Source organism: Lethenteron reissneri, chromosome 33, assembly GCF_015708825.2.
Source record: "Lethenteron reissneri isolate LAM-NWPU_2019-01 chromosome 33, ASM1570882v1, whole genome shotgun sequence".
NCBI lineage: Eukaryota > Metazoa > Chordata > Hyperoartia > Petromyzontiformes > Petromyzontidae > Lethenteron > Lethenteron reissneri.
Genome location: NC_083811.1, coordinates 11887158 through 11907464, shown reverse-complemented (window position 1 = coordinate 11907464; position 20307 = coordinate 11887158). Strand labels below are relative to the sequence as shown.

Here is a 20307-nt window from a genome sequence, read left to right as displayed (position 1 = left end):
AAGTTGGCCCTTGTTTCAGCTTCCGCGCCGAGAGATTTAAACCATCGCACCACGGAAGCTTCCCCTGTTTGTTTTATGGCTTAAACTGAGAGAGAAATTGCCATGAAATATGAACTGTAGATGTTAGATTATTTTAGACGGTGGAGCATAAACCATCACGCAAACTCCGGCCATCCTCGCTGCGGCTTTTGGCTGGCCATGGGACAAAGACGGTCACCGCATCGCGCGCTTTCAAATGCCGTCTGGAATGTTCTTCCTTCCGATATTAGGAAGCCACTGGAGCTATGCACTTTTAAATATAGTTTGAAAACTCATTTGTTTAGAACTGCTTTTTGTGTTTAGTTTGTTGTCCACCCCCCGCACCTCCGAATAGCACAGATGGCTGCTTACGGTGCAAAAGAAGCTCAACATACATAACAGACATAACAGAAGACGACGTGTCTTGTGCAGAGATTGATGGGAACACAGAACCACGCAGCCGGACAATCTTAATATTATTATTTTTTTTATTTAACAAAGTCATCACGATCGCTAAAAGTTAACCGTAGACTCCACCGCAAGCAACGCGACGCGTCGTCGCGAAAAGGAAATTCACATCTTGCCATCGCCCGCTGTTGGCTAAAACGAACCCGAATGCTTTAAACAAAATAAAACACACAAAAAAAAACAACTTTAATAAAATATAAAATAGGCAGCTGCAGGTGTGTGTGTGTGTGCCTGCCGCTCGCTCGCTCGCTCGCTCGGGAAAATCAAACCTCGAGTAACGAGACCTGACTTCACCGGCGTGGGCCCTAATCACAGCGGAATGAGCCGACAGCTGTTATGCGCTTGCTTGCCATGGTCCGCTGCTGATTCTCCCCTCTCTCGCCTCGCTCGCCGCGAGCGGCAAGCGCTTTGCTTTCTTTCGTGACAACACGCGGCAGGCGGAGGAGAGAGGCAGGACCACCAATGAAAGAAAGACTGTCGCTTCCAAACGCCCCCTTCCACCCCTGAACAAATACGGGGCGGGCGCGCGGTGCGGAAACTGTTGTGCATGCATGAGGGCCTTGGACGGTGCCTATAACCATTGGGGTGACCCTGAGCAGACATGAGCCACGCTCCACCCGCTCCATCTCTCTCTCTCTCTTTGTCTGCTTTAGTTTTGTAGAATGCTCGTGAGATGACTGAAGAATAGATATTGGCAAGAGATAGGAGACGGGGCGAGATACGCGAGATATAGATGTGATGAGGCAAATGTAGATGTGATGTGACGATGAAAGAGAGATGCAAACGTGATAGAGGTGAGATAGATTAACCGCCTCTATTTTAATTAATTGTGGAAATTTTATTTAAGCTCACATTTGATGTGAAACCCAGAAATGCATTTTGGTTTTCATGAATCTGAGAACCCCTTGAGCTACTTGGGGCCCGACGGGTTTGCTTCATTTACTGATCCTGAGCGCCGCCGCTTCGTGTGTGAGGACAAACCCACGAACAGAACAAAGAGGGGTGACTACAACGTTTGCGGTCTCACAAAGAATGATAACAAGGTGTTATATTTCAACATCGTTCCCTTAAGGTGCAATGCGCTTCGTCCATTGTGCTTTCAAAGTTTGAGTCTCTCCAAGGAAGAACGTTTTTTCTCATCTCGTTCACAACCACTCATCGATTTACTGGCCAATAGAACAATCACACTCCCCGAATGTGGAAGTCACGAGGAGCCACGTTTAGATGTCAATACACAAACCAAGGTTATTTCAAATTATCCGTAAATAAACTAAGGGGTTCATCTATTGCAATGGAAACTATTAAGCCTTTCTGAAAGTCTGCTACCTTAATATTCTTTGGGTCTTTCGGTAAAGTCACGTAGATAGGTTCAAAGTTAACAAAAAATTAACCAAAAACCACGACGTTTCGATCAACACACAAGCGATCGTCTTCAGGTGGAAAAAACGGGGGAAAGCTCCCAAAGGAAAGCTGTTTTTAAAGGTTTAAGATGGGCGTAACCCAAGTGTCATCTTGCAGCGCGCCCAACGAAGTGGGCGGGACACAAGGGCCCTGGGGCCAGCACAAGTGTTATGTTATTGTGGGAAATTAACAACTTTTTGTACTTGTAGTAGTACGCCCAACTTCAAGCGGAGATGGTTACGTTAATGAATCAAGAGAAGGGTATGCGCAGGAGCTCTGGAGAAATTAGTAAAATGAAATGAAACTAACATCGGAAGGTGACAAGATGGAAACATCACAGCCAATTATGACTAAAACTGGTTGATGACTAAGACGTTTACTTTAAGTGCTTGTTTATTTATATTCTTTGGTTCTTTCGGTAAAGTCATGTAGATAGAAAAATTATAATAAAAATAGAGTGAATAAACAAACATTAATGTAGACTATAGCCGGGTTCTTAATCGGAGTGAGTGTACTGGCAATCTCTGATGTGGACTGTAGCCTGGTTATTACGTTTGGTGAGTGTACTGGCAGTCTATAATGTAGACTATATCAATGGTTATTAAGCTGGGTGAGTGTACTGGCAATCTATAATGCAGACTGTAGCTTGGTTCTTAATCAGAGTGAGCACACTGGCAGTCTATAATGTAGATTTATTCCGGTTCTTTCAGGAATGAAAATGAAAATAAAACAAACAAACAAACCACGACGTTTCGATCACAACACAAGCGGTCGTCATCAGGAAAGGGGGGGTTAGCCTCTAAAGGCAAACTGTTTATAAAGGTTTAGAGATGGGCGTAGCCCAAGTGTGTCAGCAGCATGGGCGGGGCAGCTAATGTTAATGTGGGAGAAAACAACGACACCGGCAGTAGGTCTATACCAATCAAAGGCCGCCAGGCAATCATTGCACCTAGCTCCATACACCCACACTGCTGACGGTGGAGGTTGACAAGAAAACACAAATCAAGTCATGACCCAAAGTGGTTGATGACATCTTTTGAATGATTGCGGAGCTTATAACCAGCCTCTCGGTTGAAATTGTGTCTGTATATATGAATAGCTTCTTGAACAAATCTTTGTTTATAGCCAGTAGGCTTGCAAAGTACCATCATCTTAGAGAAATCTATTTCGTGTGAGCCAGCCACATTAAAATTATGATTAGCCACGGCAGAACTATTGGTCCTACCGTGTTTCAAATCTACCTTATGCTCTCAAACACGGTCCAAGACATGTCGCTTAGGTTCCCCAATGTAATTCCTGCCGCAGATAGAGCTTTGTTTTGTAGATGCCGGGATATTGCATGTCAGGAATCTTGTACTTCACAGTTGGGATTAGATCACGCAGTTTATGTATTGTGTTAAATGATTTTGGAAATATTTTTGGTTACCCCTGCTATGTATGGCAAGGTGAGGGTTTTGATTGGATCCTTAGATGGCTCCTTCCTCACGGTTGGGTGATGGTTTTGCGGATTGTGTAGTCAGAGTATCCATTTGCCTTGAGAGCTTGGTGTACGTGTTTGAGTTCACTGGTTAGGTGTTCATGGTCGGAGATACATTGAGCTCTATGGTGTAAAGTTTTGATGAGGGAATTCTTCTGGGATGGATGGTGGTGGGAATCATGTTTTAGGTAGGTGTCAGTATTGGTTACTTTCCTGTAGACAGATTGGCGCATTGAGCCATCAGGTCTCTTTTTGATTAGGACATCCAAGAAAGGTAGCATGCCATCTTTTTCCACCTCCATGGTGAATTTCATGGCTGGGTGTATGGAATTGATGTGGTTGAGGAATTGGGTCAGAGCTGGTCGGCCATGTGGCCAGATGACAAACGTGTCATCTACGTACCTCTTCCACAAGGACTGCCATAGAGTGGATGCCTGGATGGCGTCTGTCTCAAATGTATCCATGAAAATATTAGCTGCAACCGGAGATAAGGGAGAACCCATTGGGGTGCCTTTAGTTTGTTTCTAGAATGTTCCTTTCCAGGTAAAGTATGTATTGGTGAGGCAGTGTCTCACCAGAGCCGTTACATCAGCATTCAATACTTGTTGGACCGAATCTTCAAGGATTGCAATGGTATCGGGCACAGGAACTTTGGTGAACAAAGAAACGACATCGAAACTAACGAGCAAATAATCTGGGGACAGTGAGATGTTTTTAATTGACGATACCAGGTGAACTGAGTTAAGTACAGAAGAGATGGTCTTACCAGTGAATGACTGAAAGGTCTCAGACAGATATCGGGCCAGTTTGTCGGTGGGTGAGCCAATGGTGGAGACGGTGGGGAGAAGGGGTGTACCTTCTTCATGGATTTTTGGTAAGCCGTATAATCTGGGTGGTCTAGCAGCAGAAGATTTTAAGGAAAACCGTTTGGTCTGTTCAATTAATGAAGCTGAATCAGTAATTATACTGTTCATTTTTGTAACGAGGCTATTGGAGGGGCCTCTTTCATATTTAGTTGTTAACAATGCAGGCTGCACTGTGCATGTACCATAATTCACCAAGTATTTATTTTTTTACATGCCTCAAATGAATACAGAAAAAAGGATAAACGCCTAACAAAATTGGTCTGAGTTCAACACAAACAGAGACTCAGCTGTGGTGTGAGAATGATGAGGCCATGCTCGCAGTTTGGGGAATTCTCTGGGCTATGAAGAGTTATTGGTCAGAGATATTAGCACCGATATCATTTATTTTGGTTGGTTTGGTCTCTTTTAATGACGGCAACAAAACACTTTTTATATTCCGCGGCCAAAGAAAAACGATGCCTTCAGCAAAGCCCAGAACCCAGGTTTTTTATTGGATGGCTGGGTCGCTCATGGAGCCAGCTCCCTCATCAGAACACTGAACCTTGAGCCATCAACGGCGAGATTCTGAGTTTGGCTCCCAGAGTTCAGTGGCAAAAAGACATTCGATTTAATGACAAGTCTTTCAAAATTTTATGGGTTCGTAATAAAATGAAAGCATTATTTTAGATAAACGTTCAGTAGCATTTATGAGGAATATCTCAGCATTGGACGGAGGCTTAATGTGCATTGTATATGATTACACTTGCTGTGACAGTCTAAGTATGTCACGATGATAAAGCGATGTAACACAATTTTTGTTCCTGGGTAGTAAGTGTTATTTCGTAATTGCTTATGCCTAAAAAGTATAGAAAATGCCTATTATTCCCCACAAACCTTGCTTTTGTGGCCAGGACAGTGATATTTTGAAATGTACCTATTTTCAATGAGAAAACAGGCGAATCTGTGTTTTGTCGTTCACATAAAGTCAGAAAAAAACTACATATGAATAAACATTAACATGTAATTATACTAAAGTAATACAAAAATTACTACAAAATATTTAGAAGTGAGTAGTTTTTCTAGATTTACGATTACTGTAAATCACTTTCATGAATCAGTCCCCAAATGTAGTCTCCCATCACGTTCTCTTTAAGCTGTCTTTGGTAACGGCGTTCAAAGTCCAGTAGAAGCACTCGCCTTGCTCCTCCGAGTACGCTCCCATGTTCTCCTTGAATTTATCAAGATGATCGTCAGGGATTTGGACTTTGAGGGACATCCTACAGCCCATTGTGCCGTAGTTCTTCACCAGAGTCTCAACAAGCTCCACATAGTTTTCGACCTTGTGATTGCCCAGGAAGCCACGAACCACTGTGACAAAGCTGTTCTAAGCCGCTTTCTGATTACTAGTGAGCTTCTTGAGAAATTGCACTCCAGGATCTTCTTTATCTGTGGTCCGACAAAGACACCGGCTTTGACCTTTGCCACAGACAGCTTAGGGAAGAAGTTTTGAAGGTACTTGAAGGCTGCCGACTCCTTATCTACAGCTCTGACAAATTGTTTCATAAGGCCCAATTTGATGTGCAGTGGTGGCATCAGCACCTTCCAGAGGTCCACCAGTGGCTCCCACTTGACGTTGTTCCTCCCCACAGAGAACTCGGTCCACTGTGGCCAGTCCCGCCTGTGGTAGTGCGCCTTGGTGTCCCTGCTGTCCCAAAGGCAAAGATAGCAGAGAAACTTGGTTAAACCGCATTGGAGACCCATTAGGAATGCCACCATTTTGAAGTCTCCGATGACCTCTCAGCCATACTCATTATACTTCAAGGCATCCAGCAAGGTCTTGATGCTGTTGTCATCCTTTTTGAGGTACACCGAGTGAGCCAGGGGAAGAGACGGGTACTTGTTACCATTATGCAGCAGCACGGCTTTGAGGCTCCTGGATGAGCTGTCAATGAAGAGGTGCCGCTCATTTTGGTTACAGGCGATTCCGATTGCCTCGAACAGACTGGTCGCCTTGTGGCAGAAGCAGAGGCCATCTTGACAGGTGAAGAAGCTGAAAAAAGGTTGGTGACGCTTCCTCTGATCTGCGACTTGCACACTTTCATCGAACAAGTTCCACTGCTTTGAGGCTAGACGTCAAAAGCTCGGCATGGGACTTGGTGAGACCAAGATCTCTGATCAAGTCGTTGAGGATTTTTTGGTTGGCGTAGTGTGGGTTTCTCTCCTCAGCTCCACCTCTGAAATTGTCATCTGGATCTACGTTTTCCTCACTCTCTGACTTGCTACTGTCTTCTAAAGACGGCTCCTTTCTCTCCGGAGGAGTGGGTACGGGGAGCTTATGTGACTAATGTGTAAGAGATTCTCGCAACTTTGAAAATTGTAAAAATTAGAAAATTAAAAACAAATTTTATGACATAAAATTCCGAGCAACAATTGTCCATCTTACCTTCCAGAGTTGTTTTGCATTGCTCGCAGGTGAAATTATAGTGCCCAGGGTTTGTCTTGATCCCCGACTGGCATGCCAAAATATGCCTTGTAGGCCTCACACATCTTAGCAGATGCTTCCACAGAGTACTTTTCTCTCTTTTCTTGATAAATTGTCCGCCGACATAGCATAATGCTTCTGCCGGATGCTTGCAGCTTCTTGATGCCATCTCAGAAAAATGCAGATATGTATCCACTTAGGCAGCTGGAACTAAACTGAACTGGTCGGCTTAAGGCCCCTGTATTTTTACTACTATTTATATTAATATGAAACTTCTAGAATGTTCTAGCAGTTACTCCAAGTTTACTCAGCACTGAATCTATCAGTAATGTTCTGGGAAATAGGGAAATTTCCAAATATCACTGTCTTGGTTACAAAAGCAAAGTTTTGTGGGGAATAATAGCTATTTTCTGTACTTTTGAGGCATAAGCAATTAGGAAATAACACTTACTACCCAGAACAGAAAAAATATGTTAACACTATGGGGACCTCATTTGCCAGTAAAAATATGATAATTGGTTCTTTACCCTTCTATCTGGCAACAAAACTGACACCTTTTTGCAAGGAGTCATGTTTGCATAGACCGCAATACCTGCAGTCATAATACAAACAAAAGAACATAACTCTGATAATGTGCACTGTCCTTGAAGTTGATTGGTCCACACCCGAGACAGCTTTCCTTCGAGCCTAGTCTCATATGGGTAGGACCAGATGACGCCATCTGGTCCAACCCAATCTGGTCCAACCCATATGAGACTAGGCTCGAAGGAAAGCTGTCTCGGGTGTGGACCAATCAACTTCAAGGACAGTGCACATTATCAGAGTTATGTTCTTTTGTTTGTATTATGACTGCAGGTATTGCGGTCTATGCAAACATGACTCCTTGCAAAAAGGTGTCAGTTTTGTTGCCAGATAGAAGGGTAAAGAACCAATTATAATATGTTAACAGTGTAGTAATAATAATACATTATGTTTAAATAAATATGGATCTAATTCCGTCCTGGATTTGATCTCATGACATTCTGATTTTGAGTTGAAAACCGATCCTGCCATCTGGCTGAATAGACACAGGCACCCATGCCTGGATATGTACTCCATTGGAACCTCATTTGCCAGTAAAAAATATGATAATTGGTTTTTTACCCTTCTATCTGGCAACAAAACTGACACCTTTTTTACAAGGAGTCATGTTTGCATAGACCACAATACCTGCAGTCATCTGGTCCAACCCATGTGAGACTAGGCTCTAAGGAAAGCTATCTCGGGTGTGGACCAATCAACTTCAAGGACAGTGCATACATTATCAGAGTTATGTTTTTTGTTTGCATTATGACTTCAGGTATTGTGGTCTATGCAAACATGACTTCTTGTAAAAAAGGTGTCAGTTTTGTTGCCAGATAGAAGGGAAAAAACCATGGATATGTACTGTAAAGACAAAGATCCTTCAACCGATCCTGTATCTCTGGTTTTGAGGTAAGAATGAATTCAATGCAATGGTCAGAAAATCAACAGGGAAAACAACGTTTCACTTTCAGATATCTTGTCCCTCCGTATACAATGATAATAATAACAGCATTTTTACACATCCAATAGTAAGCTACATGGCCTTTGCAGAGTGCATCATTTGAGCAAAATTAGTTCAACACGAACAAGTTCTGGGCCGGCCTCTAACATTCAGTGTCTCGTCATCAGCTCGCCTTGCTTGAATCAATGCTGGCAAGCGGATTGTTCACGGGCAATGCCCCTGCCTGTTCGAAGCTGGCTCCTAGTTCGACGCGAAACCATACAATGCATGACCACAAAACAAGCGTTCGCGAGGTTGCGGAGCGAGTCGCTAGCAAAACGAGTGGACAAGTGGCGGCGTCGTTGGTGTCCCCACGCAGCCCACGGGCTCACTCGAGGAGGGAGCCCAGGCGTTGCGAGCGTTTGCCTGGCTCCGGGCAGCAGCTCTGGCCACGTGACTCTTGCAAGCCTCGCCGTGAGCCCCTTGACACGACGACGCCGCCGCCGCCGGCCTAAAACAACCCACCCCATCGACCCACCCACTCCCCTCCGTCCATGCCTCCTTAATCTGGCAAAAGGAAGAAAGGGGGGGTGGGGGGAAGACACCACCAAACATCCACGATTTCGATCAGCGGAGAAATTATGAGCTCATGTGGAAATATTTTCTGGGTGTTTGTCTTGGGTCCAGCGAGATGGCGATTGTGCCCAGCGCGGCTCAAGATCGCGGTGCTCGGACACGGTCGGGGTTTTTCTTTTTGCTTGTGTTGCGTGACCGTTGCAGCCTAGCAGCCATCGGGCGTGTTCGTCTTCGCGAGCCGCTGTCCGCATCGACGGCCCCGGGGTGTTCGCATCCGCCCACACAAACCCACGTGCTCCATGCACGCCGGCAGCGCAAACATCGTTTAGAGCTGGGCGTCCACAACGCTGCTGTGCTCTCTTCCCTTCGAGGATGGGGGGGGGGGGGGAACACACGTGCGTATGTACGTTGGACTTCTTTCGCACCGTACGTAGCCAACCGTGGTCATTGGTTAGAGCGGTCAGAGCTGCGCTCAGCTCACGCTCAGAAAACATTTAAAGCGAGTACCACATTGTGGGAAGGTAACAGTGGCTGTGCTATGTGGAGGGTGGATTCTGCTATTGAAATGTGGATTTTCCACCATTGGCTAAGGGTTGCCAACAAGAGGGAAATGGGCACAGGAAAACAATGCATTTGGTGATGCTGCTAATACTGTGGTAGCAGTGGTACACAAGCACAGATAAAAAAAATGCAACGCATTTGTCACCTTTAAACGAAGAATATATAATAGGAGGCGTTTCGGGCACCACACGGGAAGGAGATGACAAACACACAAAAAGTCATGGGTTACTTGAGCTAGGAGAGAGACATTTTGAATGTATCATGTACCACAGGAATTGCATATTGTGTGATGGCATAATCAATGACTGACTGCATTATCATATTAATTGCAGTCAACACACTCTGTAGGTTAACATTAAAAGGTCATCATGGCTAATGTTGTTTATGCCACCAGACCTATTTATTACTGCACGTGACCACACCCAGCGAGGTCACCAGACCCAGTGAGGTCACCACACCCAGTGAGGTCACCACACCTAGTGACGTCACCACACCCAGTGAGGTCACCACACCCAGTGAGGTCACCACACCCAGTGAGGTCACAACACCCAGTGAGGTCACCACACCTAGTGACGTCACCACACCCAGTGAGGTCACAACACCCAGTGAGGTCACCACACCCAGTGAGGTCACAACACCCAGTGAGGTCACCACACCTAGTGACGTCACCACACCCAGTGAGGTCACCACACCCAGCGAGGTCACCACACCCAGTGACGTCACCACACCCAGCGAGGTCACAACACCCAGTGAGGTCACCACACCCAGTGACGTCACCACACCCAGTGAGGTCACCACAACCAGTGACGTCACCACATCCACCTTCCACGATGAACCCGGATTTGGTCTCAGCTAGGTCACCAATAATTTTACATCCCCCCGCCACCATCCCTCATCAATAGATTTAGTTTTACACTTCATGTCATTTGTTCCAGCTCTGATAATTACCATGAAATAATAAGAGTAAAATGTATCGGTTTGATTGAAATGGAAATTGTTGCAATTTGAACCGATACATTTTTTATTTACTTAAAGGCCGCCACGGTGGCGAGATGTCATCTTCCTCGCCTGCTATGCTGGAGGTCGTGGGTTCGATCCCAACCCTGATGCCTGCTGTATATTTGTAATTTTCATGTTCTCCCTGTGGTCGTGTTGATCATTTTTCGGGTCCTCCCATTGTTCCCTCCACATGGAGAAACATGCGTTTATATTTTTTTATATTATTTGCCTGCTATACATTTCCACATAAGCCACTTGAGCTAGCTATTATTTATGACCAGGTCGCTTCTGATAGAGAAGCGAATAGCTCAATTGTGGGCTTTACCTGGTAAAATGAAAACATTATAGTTTGTTTTTCCGGGGTTTGCTTATATTTCCTATAATTTACACTCCCCTCTGTTTTTTAAATATGTTGTTGTTACTTTCTGACCTGCTCCAACTGGACATTTGTGAAAACGAGCAACCATAGCTCATCGGATTTAATCAGGAGAAATAAATATTCTGATTCTGATATAAAATGGGTGTGATATCCAAGGTGTGATCCAGCAGTGGAGTGACCATGGCTGATGATGACGATGATGGGTGTGGATCAGGAGGTCGATTGCAGTGACTTTGTAATTATCAACGTGGCATCATCTCCCAGCGCTGTTCCACGACAAGGTGACGGCAAGGCCATCCAGAGAGAGTTCCGAATGAGATTGTTTGAATCAAGTTACATTACATTGATCCTGGTATAAATAAACTAACAACTATTTTTTTTATTTAAAGCTTTCGTTACTGCAGGGATTCATATTCTTGGTTCTTTCGGTAAAGTCACGTAGAAGGGAAACAATCAGAAGCGACCTGGCCCCAAACGATAGCTCAACGATGCGTCTTGTCGCGTGGAGATTCATCGCAGCCTCCTGCTCGGTCTCCCAGCCTGTGCGTTCATTCCACGACAACAGATCCACAATGCGTCCGCACGTTTCATTTACGAGCTACCAACTGCGCCCCTCTGATAGGCTATGCACTGGCTCTCCATCTACTACCGGTGTCTGTTCAAGCTCCTTAGGCGAGTATGTACATCTCTTCATGGCCTTGCCCCACATTACCTCGCTTCCCTTACCTCGTTTTACGCCTCCTCCCGCCCACTCTCCGCTCTCAATCTCTCCTCCTACTCCTAACCTTGCGCACAATCCAGTTTCTGCTCCTTTTCCCTACTGGAACAAACTTCCCCTCTACACGAAGCAAGTAGCACCCTCCTAAGATACTTTAAACGCATGTTTCTAAATACAATCGGTGTTGCGTAATTCTCATCAAAATGTTAAAACTCAACAAATTTGTCGACAACACTGTGTTGTCGACAAAGGTAAGGTATAATAGGTGACGTTTCAGGCAATGTACCTTAATCAGAGCACATACATAAGGAGGCCAGAGACATAGCGGCCTTATGATAATTTGGGGCATGGCCCTTTTTCATCAAGAAGGACCATGGCCCGAAACGTCTCCTATTGTATTTTTCCTTTTTCAGGCCAGACAGTGTTGTTGACGAATGTGTTGAGGTTGTTTTGGTGTTAGTTAGCACTCAAGTGACGTCACACATCCATGCGCTTAAATGTAAGTGCAATGACATCAATGCAGCGCTACAGAGGCGTGCTTGACGGTGACTTTAAAGTTATTTTTCTTCTTCTCATAAATGAAACTTCACATTTGTCAGGGAACCCAGGCCACACAGCGCCTGGGCGAGAGTAACACAAAATGCGACCTGTGTGTTGTTGTTTTTATTTTACTGAACGTTAATCGTGCTTCTTCTGCACCGCTGCCAATGGAGCAACAGCGGCGGCAGCATCAGCGGATGATAGAGCGTTGAACGTAAGTGTCAGGCGGCCGCGACGGAGCCGTGGGGCGTTCGCTCGAGCGAGGAATGCGAGCGTGAGCGTCGTCCATGCCGTGGTGCGCGAGGCCTGAACCGCGGGCACTTTCCCGTGCGCGAGAGCGCCTTTGCCCGTCCTCACTGCTGTTGGCAGTTCGTGGGGGGGGTGGAGGGGTGAACGCAGAACGGACAAAATGATTTCCAGACCTCTGAGCGCGCATGCCGCCAGAAAAATGCATTCCCACTGTGTGTGTTGTTTATATGTTTTTACAGCCAAATTTTTGCTCAAATAAATCCCAGGCTTTGCATAAAGCACCTCAGTGTTGATTACACGGTTAAGCCAAACGTCAGAGCGTGCGTGCAAAAAGGCTTTTGTCCTGTGCTCGTTACTCGAGTGATATTTCTCATGCTATTCAAATAGATTTCCGCAAGAGTTTCGTTCTTTTCCAGTAAACTCTGTTATTATTATTCCAATTTGTCGCAATGTATTTTTTCCCCCCAAATACAAAATTGAATTAAAATCCATGTAGGGATATTGTTCACGCTCGTAACATTACTCCGGCTGCGGCGTTACTGTGCGTGACTTTCGAGCGGAAAGGTTACGAGTTCAAACCCCCTTTGGGGGGATTTGTGACTCGGCACATTTCCCCTCTGCGATCAACCGAATGAGTGTCACTTTAATTTTACTCGACGGAAAACAGCCCTCGCCATGCGAGTGTGGAATTTCCCGACCCCCCCCCCCCCCAAAATGGCTCGGAGCCACGGAGGTGAGCACCGCTGCACACTTGTTGGAATGAGTCGAAGTTAAGTCAAAGACACTCCGGCTTAAAGTTTGACTTGACCGTAGCTTCTGGAACACGGTGAAGGAGCAGCGCTGCAATTTCTTGCTCATGCCACTACCGGCGGAAAGGCCTCCACCAGAGGAAGCCCCCTCTGAAGAGGTATTTGGCCTTCTCTTCCACGTCGTGGAAGAGGTGGGAGCACGTTACAAACTTTGCCCACCACCTCGCTGTGTTGCACCCGTTGGTACCACGCCACAGAGAAAATAGCAACGGCGTCAATGCGAGTAATAATAATAATACTATGGATGCGTGTGCGTGTGTGCGTGCGTGTTGCCCGTTGGCCAACAGTCTGTTAAGGCTTTACTGGGGGATCTTTGTGTTGCCCGTCAAGGGAGTGATGGGAAAAAAATAACGATGCCAGTGGTGAACCAGTTTATACTGCTGGGTGGGTGGACAGAAATGCGGGGAAATCTTAGACAATTGCTCATTGTTTGGACTTCTGCGCCAGAAGATAAAACCGGTGGGCATGCGGATTGCAAGTCCAGTGTGCAGACAATTGTACCAAGGCAGCAACTCCCTCAGCTTATCAACTATAAAACTAAAACACTTTTTTTTATTTTACTAGGTAAAGCCCACTGAGCTATATAGCTATTTTTCAGAAGCAACCTCGCCATAAATGACAGGTCCACGAAGTGGCTTATCATGTGGACATTTATAGTAGCCAAATGCTCTAAACGCACGTGTAGTCTAAATGCAGAAAAACTGTAGGACCTGGAGAAAAATCCATGCAATCATGGGCAGAAATACACGAAACCCCCCAATATAAAGGCGTCCGGGTCGGGATCAAACCCAAGGCCTCCTGCACACCAGGCGAGGGAGTTAACATCTCTCTGCGAGTGAACAAACAACTCAATGTTCAGGTGGCACTCATCGCCTCTTGTGGCCCTGGGCTAGTGGTCAAAATTCCTAATGGCCGGTCTCTCCATGGGATGTCCACTATTGACATTCCACAAAGCAGTGCTCACTCTATTAATCCCTGAAGGATGATTGGCTGTGGTTCCCCAACCGTGATTTGAACTTGCAACCTTCTGATTGCTAATTATTCACTCCAAGCGCAGTTTCACGTGGGCAAAAATTAAATATGCAAAGCATAATGTACGGCAACATAAACTTCAAGCGCATTTTGCAGACTGTGTAAATAAAGGCTATTCTAGTGTCTGACTAGATTGCATCGTGAATGGCTTGCTCCAATTGCAATAAAAAAACGTTGCAAGTTTGACTTCCCATTAAAAGTCAACAAAGCCCATCATCTCATCAGGGTCTCAAAAATTTGTACCACATATTGAGAATTCAACCGTGGTCATGCAATCTTTTTGATTTCCCTTTTACGTTCGTGAGTTAAAAAAAAAATTGTCCACCCACATTTATTTATTTGAGCGTTTGTTATTTTATTTTCTTCCATTGTTCCCAGTTTTACACGCATGTTTTGATGAAACAATGTTTTTGGTGATGCTACTGCTGCTGCATTGGCATTGGCACACAATGAATAGAGAAAAAACTCACTTTGGTCAATAACACTGTGGCCTTAAACGGAATTAGTTTTTATATAAATAATAGGCAAGGCCCTTTCATTGCCCACAACTGTTATGTTTGTCCTTTCACATCGTGTTATTGTTGACGAATGTGTTGAGTATTTCTGGCAAGATCGTTGCTTTGTTTATTTGTGCAACGCGTTTATTTGCTTGTTTATTTGATCAGTTGTTGCTTCATCATTGTGTGATTGTTTCATCAGCCGTTTACATTATTTCACTCGTATTTCCATGATTGAATGTTTGTTCCTGCATTGTTCAACACTACTGCTTTATTGTTCACTCAATTGATCGATTGGTCATTTGTACATTTTTACAATGTAATATTTGCTCACCGCTCATTCACACTTTCCTTTCTTTTCGATCGTTCGGCCATTCGCTCGGTCCACCGTTCGGCCACGCCAATCGCTCTTTTGACGTCTCACCGATCCGCTCGATAGTCTATCCGACCGTTCAATGGCTCGCCCTCCACCCCGTCCTCATTCACCAATCGCCCGGTCGTCTCTCCCAAACCCTCCATCCGACCCCCTCCCTCCGCAGCTGCAGAACGCGTCCTGGGTGGGCGGCAGCAGCGCCGGCGGCTCGCCGGTCTCCAGCTGCATGATGTCCCCGCACGACGCCCTCCCGCCGTCCTGCATGTCGCGCCACGCGCACGCTCACGCCCACGCCTTCGTGGGCATGCCCTCGCCGGGACCGTGCCTCTCCCCGCCGGGAATTGGCAGCCTCTTCAACGGCGTGGGGCTCGGCGCGGGCGGAGGAGGAGGGACGGTTCCGTCCGGGGCGTCGAGCGGCGGAGGGGGGATCTCGAATGCGGCGGCGGCCGCCGCGGCCGCGGCCGCCGCGGCTGCAGCGGCCGCTGCCGCCGGGGTCAACGGCCACGAGTTCACGCTGAGCGTGGAGTGCGAGCGCAAGAGCACCAGCATCGCCGCGCTGCGCATGAAGGCGAAAGAGCACAGCGCCTCCATCTCGTGGGCCACGTAGCCGCGATGAGTCGCGCAGCAGCAGCAGCAAACCGCAGTCAGCAGCAGCCAACATTCGCTGTGAGGTCGTGTGGCGAAGTGACACCCGCCACCCCCTCCAAACCCACCGCGCCCCTCGCCGCCCCCCAACCCACCCTACTTCGCCCCCCTTTGAAACCACCATCAGTGCCGCCACTCAAGCTGCGATCGATGCAGCCTCAACTCAACTTTGGCCTGGGTCACAGAGCTCTGGCGTGGTTGGCGAGCAGCGAAGTATGTCCCACGGCCAGTAGTGGAGTTCAGAGCCAGCGGGTGCCTTCATGCATTGAGCATTTGCATTTTTTCACGTAGAACGAGTTCCGGCCGCAGTACTGACTCTTTTCAACGCCCTGCGCTCGGGTTTATGGCAGAGTCGTGGTGTTAATGAAGGTCAAAGTGTCCTCTTGCTGAAATGAACGTGGGGCATTGCTCACTGCCGTTGGCAGCCCTGACCTAATGGTGTCAATTCCATAATCCGATGGCAAGGTTCGTTACCTCGAGAGGATGACCGCCGTTCCCACCAGCTTTTTATTGACCCTGGGGCGATGATAATAATGGGCAAAAATCGACCAACCAAAACACGGATTTGAACTTCAGACCTTCCGACTGTACGTCAGGTGCTCTAATCATAACGCCACTCCACCAAATCATAATAATAACGATACAAATAAGACTTCACTCAGATTCTCCATTTCAGGAAGGTCACTCTTGAGATGCTTGACAGATTTCGTAGTGGGCTTTAATTGTTTATACCTAAGGATCTTGCTCAGAAAAATGAGATAAATCCAGCATCCTCTTTATTTTGAGTCCTGTACCATCATACTCAAGGTCAAGAGGTCATCAAGGCCAATACAGTTGATGCCGTCATACCTTGCCCCAGTAAAAAAATTAACTTTTTATTTTACTCGGTAATGCCCACTGAGCAATGTAGCTCTTTTTCAGGAGTGACCTGGCCACAAATGATATCTCAACGACGTGGCTTGTCATGTGGAAACGTATAGCATCCAAATACTATAAACGCACGTTTTTTAATGTGGAGGAAAAAAGTGGATGACCCGGAGAAAGATCCACGTGACCACGTGGTCGGGATTGAACCCACGAACCTGCGGCCTACCAGGCGAGGGGGATAACATGTCGACACTACGACGCCCAGTTTCACGTCCGCCCCTCGGTCGCTGATCTCTGGGAGCTATCGACGCTGCCGGTCTCGGTCGCCCATCGTCTTCCTCCAGCTCACGCCCCCCCCCCCAACCCCCTCCCCCCACCCCCGCGACGTCATTGCAGCCTCCTCCTGCTGCTCCGTCTGCTGTAACGTGGACGTTAAAGACCCAGTGAAAGCCGCTTGCAATGAGAGTGGGCAATTGCGTGCCAATGTAGTGCGGAATCCAGATCCCAAATTTTCAACATCACTTGCTGTTTGAATGCGAAAATAAATTAATAAGCATGGGCCTGTAGATTTGCTTTGCGAGCAAAATACGCAGTGACTCTCAATATGGTCTCAAGTGTTTAGATAAAGGACAAGTTACTACGTAAAAAAAATCAAATATCAGATATATGGCCGTAGAGATGATATTTGTTATAAATGGTGTGTCCGAGTGGTCCGACGGTTCGATCGCTTGACCCAACACACGTAAGTTTGCAAGTTCAAATCCCCATTGGTCGTCAACTCTGCCCATCATCCCTCCAGCGTCTATAAATTTGTGAGTAATACATCTGCGACTGTTGCACGGATAGAATGGCCCCCACCATGAAAGTGTGGAATTGTTCAGCACTGGCTGAGTGACAGGTAACGAGCCTTGGAGCGCTTCTCCGTCGCTCATCCAAATAGGAAGTAGGCACTTTGACTTTTCAAAGAGGAAATGCGTGGCAACAGTTTAACGGACGGACTTGCCATCTCGACAATGGCATTCGAATGCATAGTGCGGGCTACGTACGTGCACACACACACACGCGCACGCGTGTGCACGCGTGCAGAACTCAAGCAAGACAGCTACACAGGTGGCAAGTCTCTCTTTGAGTAATGAAGCACCTGGCTCTCTGAAGAAATGCTCCTCGGGCGGTCGACGCTTGTGGCTGCTGCTGCTGCTGTTGCTGCTGCTGCAGCAGCCAGAAGAACAATGTTGGGGCTGTAGGGGGCAAAGAGTGGAGATGAAAAAAAAACGATCCAGCCTTCCAGACACTGACAAAAAGAATCTACGACTTCAATCTGACATTTTGAGAAGTCCAAGTCCCATGGATTGGGGAATTAGGCGAAAAAATATTTAGTGATGTGATGTGTTTGCATTTGGGAGCAATGGAAGGTTTAAGTTTAAAGGTTTCCGTTTTATTTTTAGATTCTTTGGCTTGGCAAGGATGTGGGTTTTTTTTTTCTTGCTCTCGTACTAACACAGTGTTGGTGGCGTATGTCCAGTATATATATAAAAAAAATTTCCGAAGTTAAATTCGTATTTTTTTTTTTAACACGAGACACGTTCGCCACGCATGCAGTGCTTTGGGTGTGCGGAAAGTTGTTATATGCAAATGTGCCCCCTCCTCATTTTTTTCACGGTCTGACGAGTAAGAACCGCGCCGCTTTAAATATTTCGCGGAAAAAAAAAACATATTTTAAGTGCTTAACTCGAAACCTCGTTGTCCGCGCTTTGTGCTATAAAAGTAGACGCAGGGGATGCGTACAGGAATTTTAAAGTTTAATAAAATACAAAAAGTGGTTGTCCAATTATTTGCTGTAAGTATGTAAAAAAATATGTTTTGCCATTTTTCTCGTGTTGTCGCTGGGTACGGTGGGTGAGGTGAGCAGAAACCGTCGTGTTTCTTTTGTTTTCCTTTTAAATCGTTCCGCAACCATGGCGTCGGGGGGTTCTAATGCGTGGCCCGGCTTGGATTTTACAGAGGCGCCTTCGAACGGCGACGGCTCCTCTGGGTGGCGACGCGAATTCGAACGCGCGCTCGCCTCGGAACTCAACTCGCCGTTGGGTTTGTCCGTGCGCTATTTTAAGTTCGGCCCTACCATCGCGGCCGAAGAACGTCCAACCCCCCATTTACAAAATCAATTAGGGCAATTCGCCGGCGCCGATAATTACCGGGGCTCGCGAAAGGTTCCGAAGAAACCCCACGGGAAGCGCGCAGTTAAAATAACTGGGTGGACAGAAACGCATTTGCTAAAGTGCTGCACCTTTTTTTTTTTGCCGAGTGCATGGTAATGCATTTTCCTTGTTTATACAAAGCGGTTCAAGGTGGCTCTATTCATTTATAATTGCTTTGTTTCCCCTTGAATGTGGCATACGCGGCGCTTCAAAAACAAACAGGTCCCGAAAAGTCATGCCACTGCTATCAGCTGATGCCGCTCCAGCCTTGAGAATGCTGCTCGTGACAAATGCATCGACCTGTTGCTGTTAATGCCCTGAATTACCAAAGGCATGTAAACACGAGACATGAAGGGTGTACCCTGGTATAGTGGAGAATTTTAAATTGATGTGCAAATCGCCCCCGTCGTTGAAGCCAAAAACCCAAGTTCACGCCGTTTCTCCGTTCAATCGTGTGCCGGGAACTTCCCGTCTCTGTTGGTCGCCTGGAGCCAGCGGTGGAAATTCCACATTTCTACGGTGAAGGGAAAAATGTTCATAACCCAGCCAGTGTTGATTCCGCACAGAAGTGATCATTCTATGGGCAACAGAGGGGACGACGGGCTGAGCCAATCCCCACTTCACATCTAAATATTCACCTTCTGATTCGACACTACCCGTGGACATCAAAGCAAACAACGATCCATGGTTGTACCGTACTATGCTCCCGTGTCTACTGCTACCTGCTTTCACCGGGACTCACTGATCAACACATCTACGCCACTATATACGGAACGAAACAGTAAGACTTCTCCACAAATCTGGCTGTCGCCTGATGAAGCTGGTTGTAATTACTGGCGAAACGTCGTACTCAGTTTGTAAATGTTGTGGCTTGGCTCTCCAACACACCGGTGTAGTGCTGTACTAGTGACGAATTGGCACGTTCTGTTCACGTGACAAACCTTACTAGTTGGCTGTGTCGGGTGGTCGCGGGTTTTAACGACACATTTATATTTTTACGCGATCTAACCCAAAAAAACCTCTTACGGTGAAAATTGGTTAAATGACCCCCCACCCCCACAGTGCGAGCCTCACCACCTCTCATCCAGCTGTGGATTGACGAAAGGAGCTGCTTGTGCACGTTCACTTACGGCCCATAATCACAGCGCCACTCTGCTCGTTGTAGCTGTTCGAGTCACTGCGCGGATGGAGCTGCATCCTTCTGTGTGCGGTGATTTACACTGCTCACCTCTCTGTGTGTGTCAGGAGTTCGAGCCATGGGGAGGAGGGCAGGTGTTTGTGGTGTGAGCGCAGACCTCTGCGTGTGTGCGTGACCGTTTATTGACATGGCACACGTTTTCGCTCTCAGTCACCATTCAGAATCCGCTGCGTCAACAAACGCAAAGCCTACTTCCACGTGCGTAGTGAAAATAAATAAAATGGTAAAGTTGTCAGGAACACTTAGAAAATAATTAATCTAAAATTTTATGGAAGTGAATCACCGTTTCGCTGAAAGACACGTGTGCAGTTTAAGGACTGAGAACGAATGCTCTTTACTTTCTCAAAGTGCAAATTTGACTTGTGTCATCGTCAGGCTAATATATTTTCAAACGTCCCATACCACGTTTTCGCATCTAAACCGAATGATACATGTTTTTCCGTCTGTCTGTAAAACGACGCAATCGGTACACAT

General features: G+C 46.5%; 1 protein-coding gene across 5 annotated transcripts in view; it reads left to right on the top strand.

Moving 5' to 3' along the window:
• The window catches only part of LOC133350349 (homeobox protein aristaless-like 4), a 120755-nt gene extending 102496 nt beyond the window's left edge, over nt 1–18259 (top strand). For all 5 annotated transcript variants that reach the window (XM_061564635.1, XM_061564634.1, XM_061564633.1 and 2 more), the window contains exon 4: nt 15095–18259. In XM_061564635.1, coding sequence (XP_061420619.1) covers nt 15095–15535 — 441 coding nt within the window. In that variant the 3' untranslated portion in view covers nt 15536–18259. The remainder of the gene's footprint in view (nt 1–15094) is intronic.
• The last annotated feature ends 2048 nt before the right edge of the window (nt 18260–20307 follow it).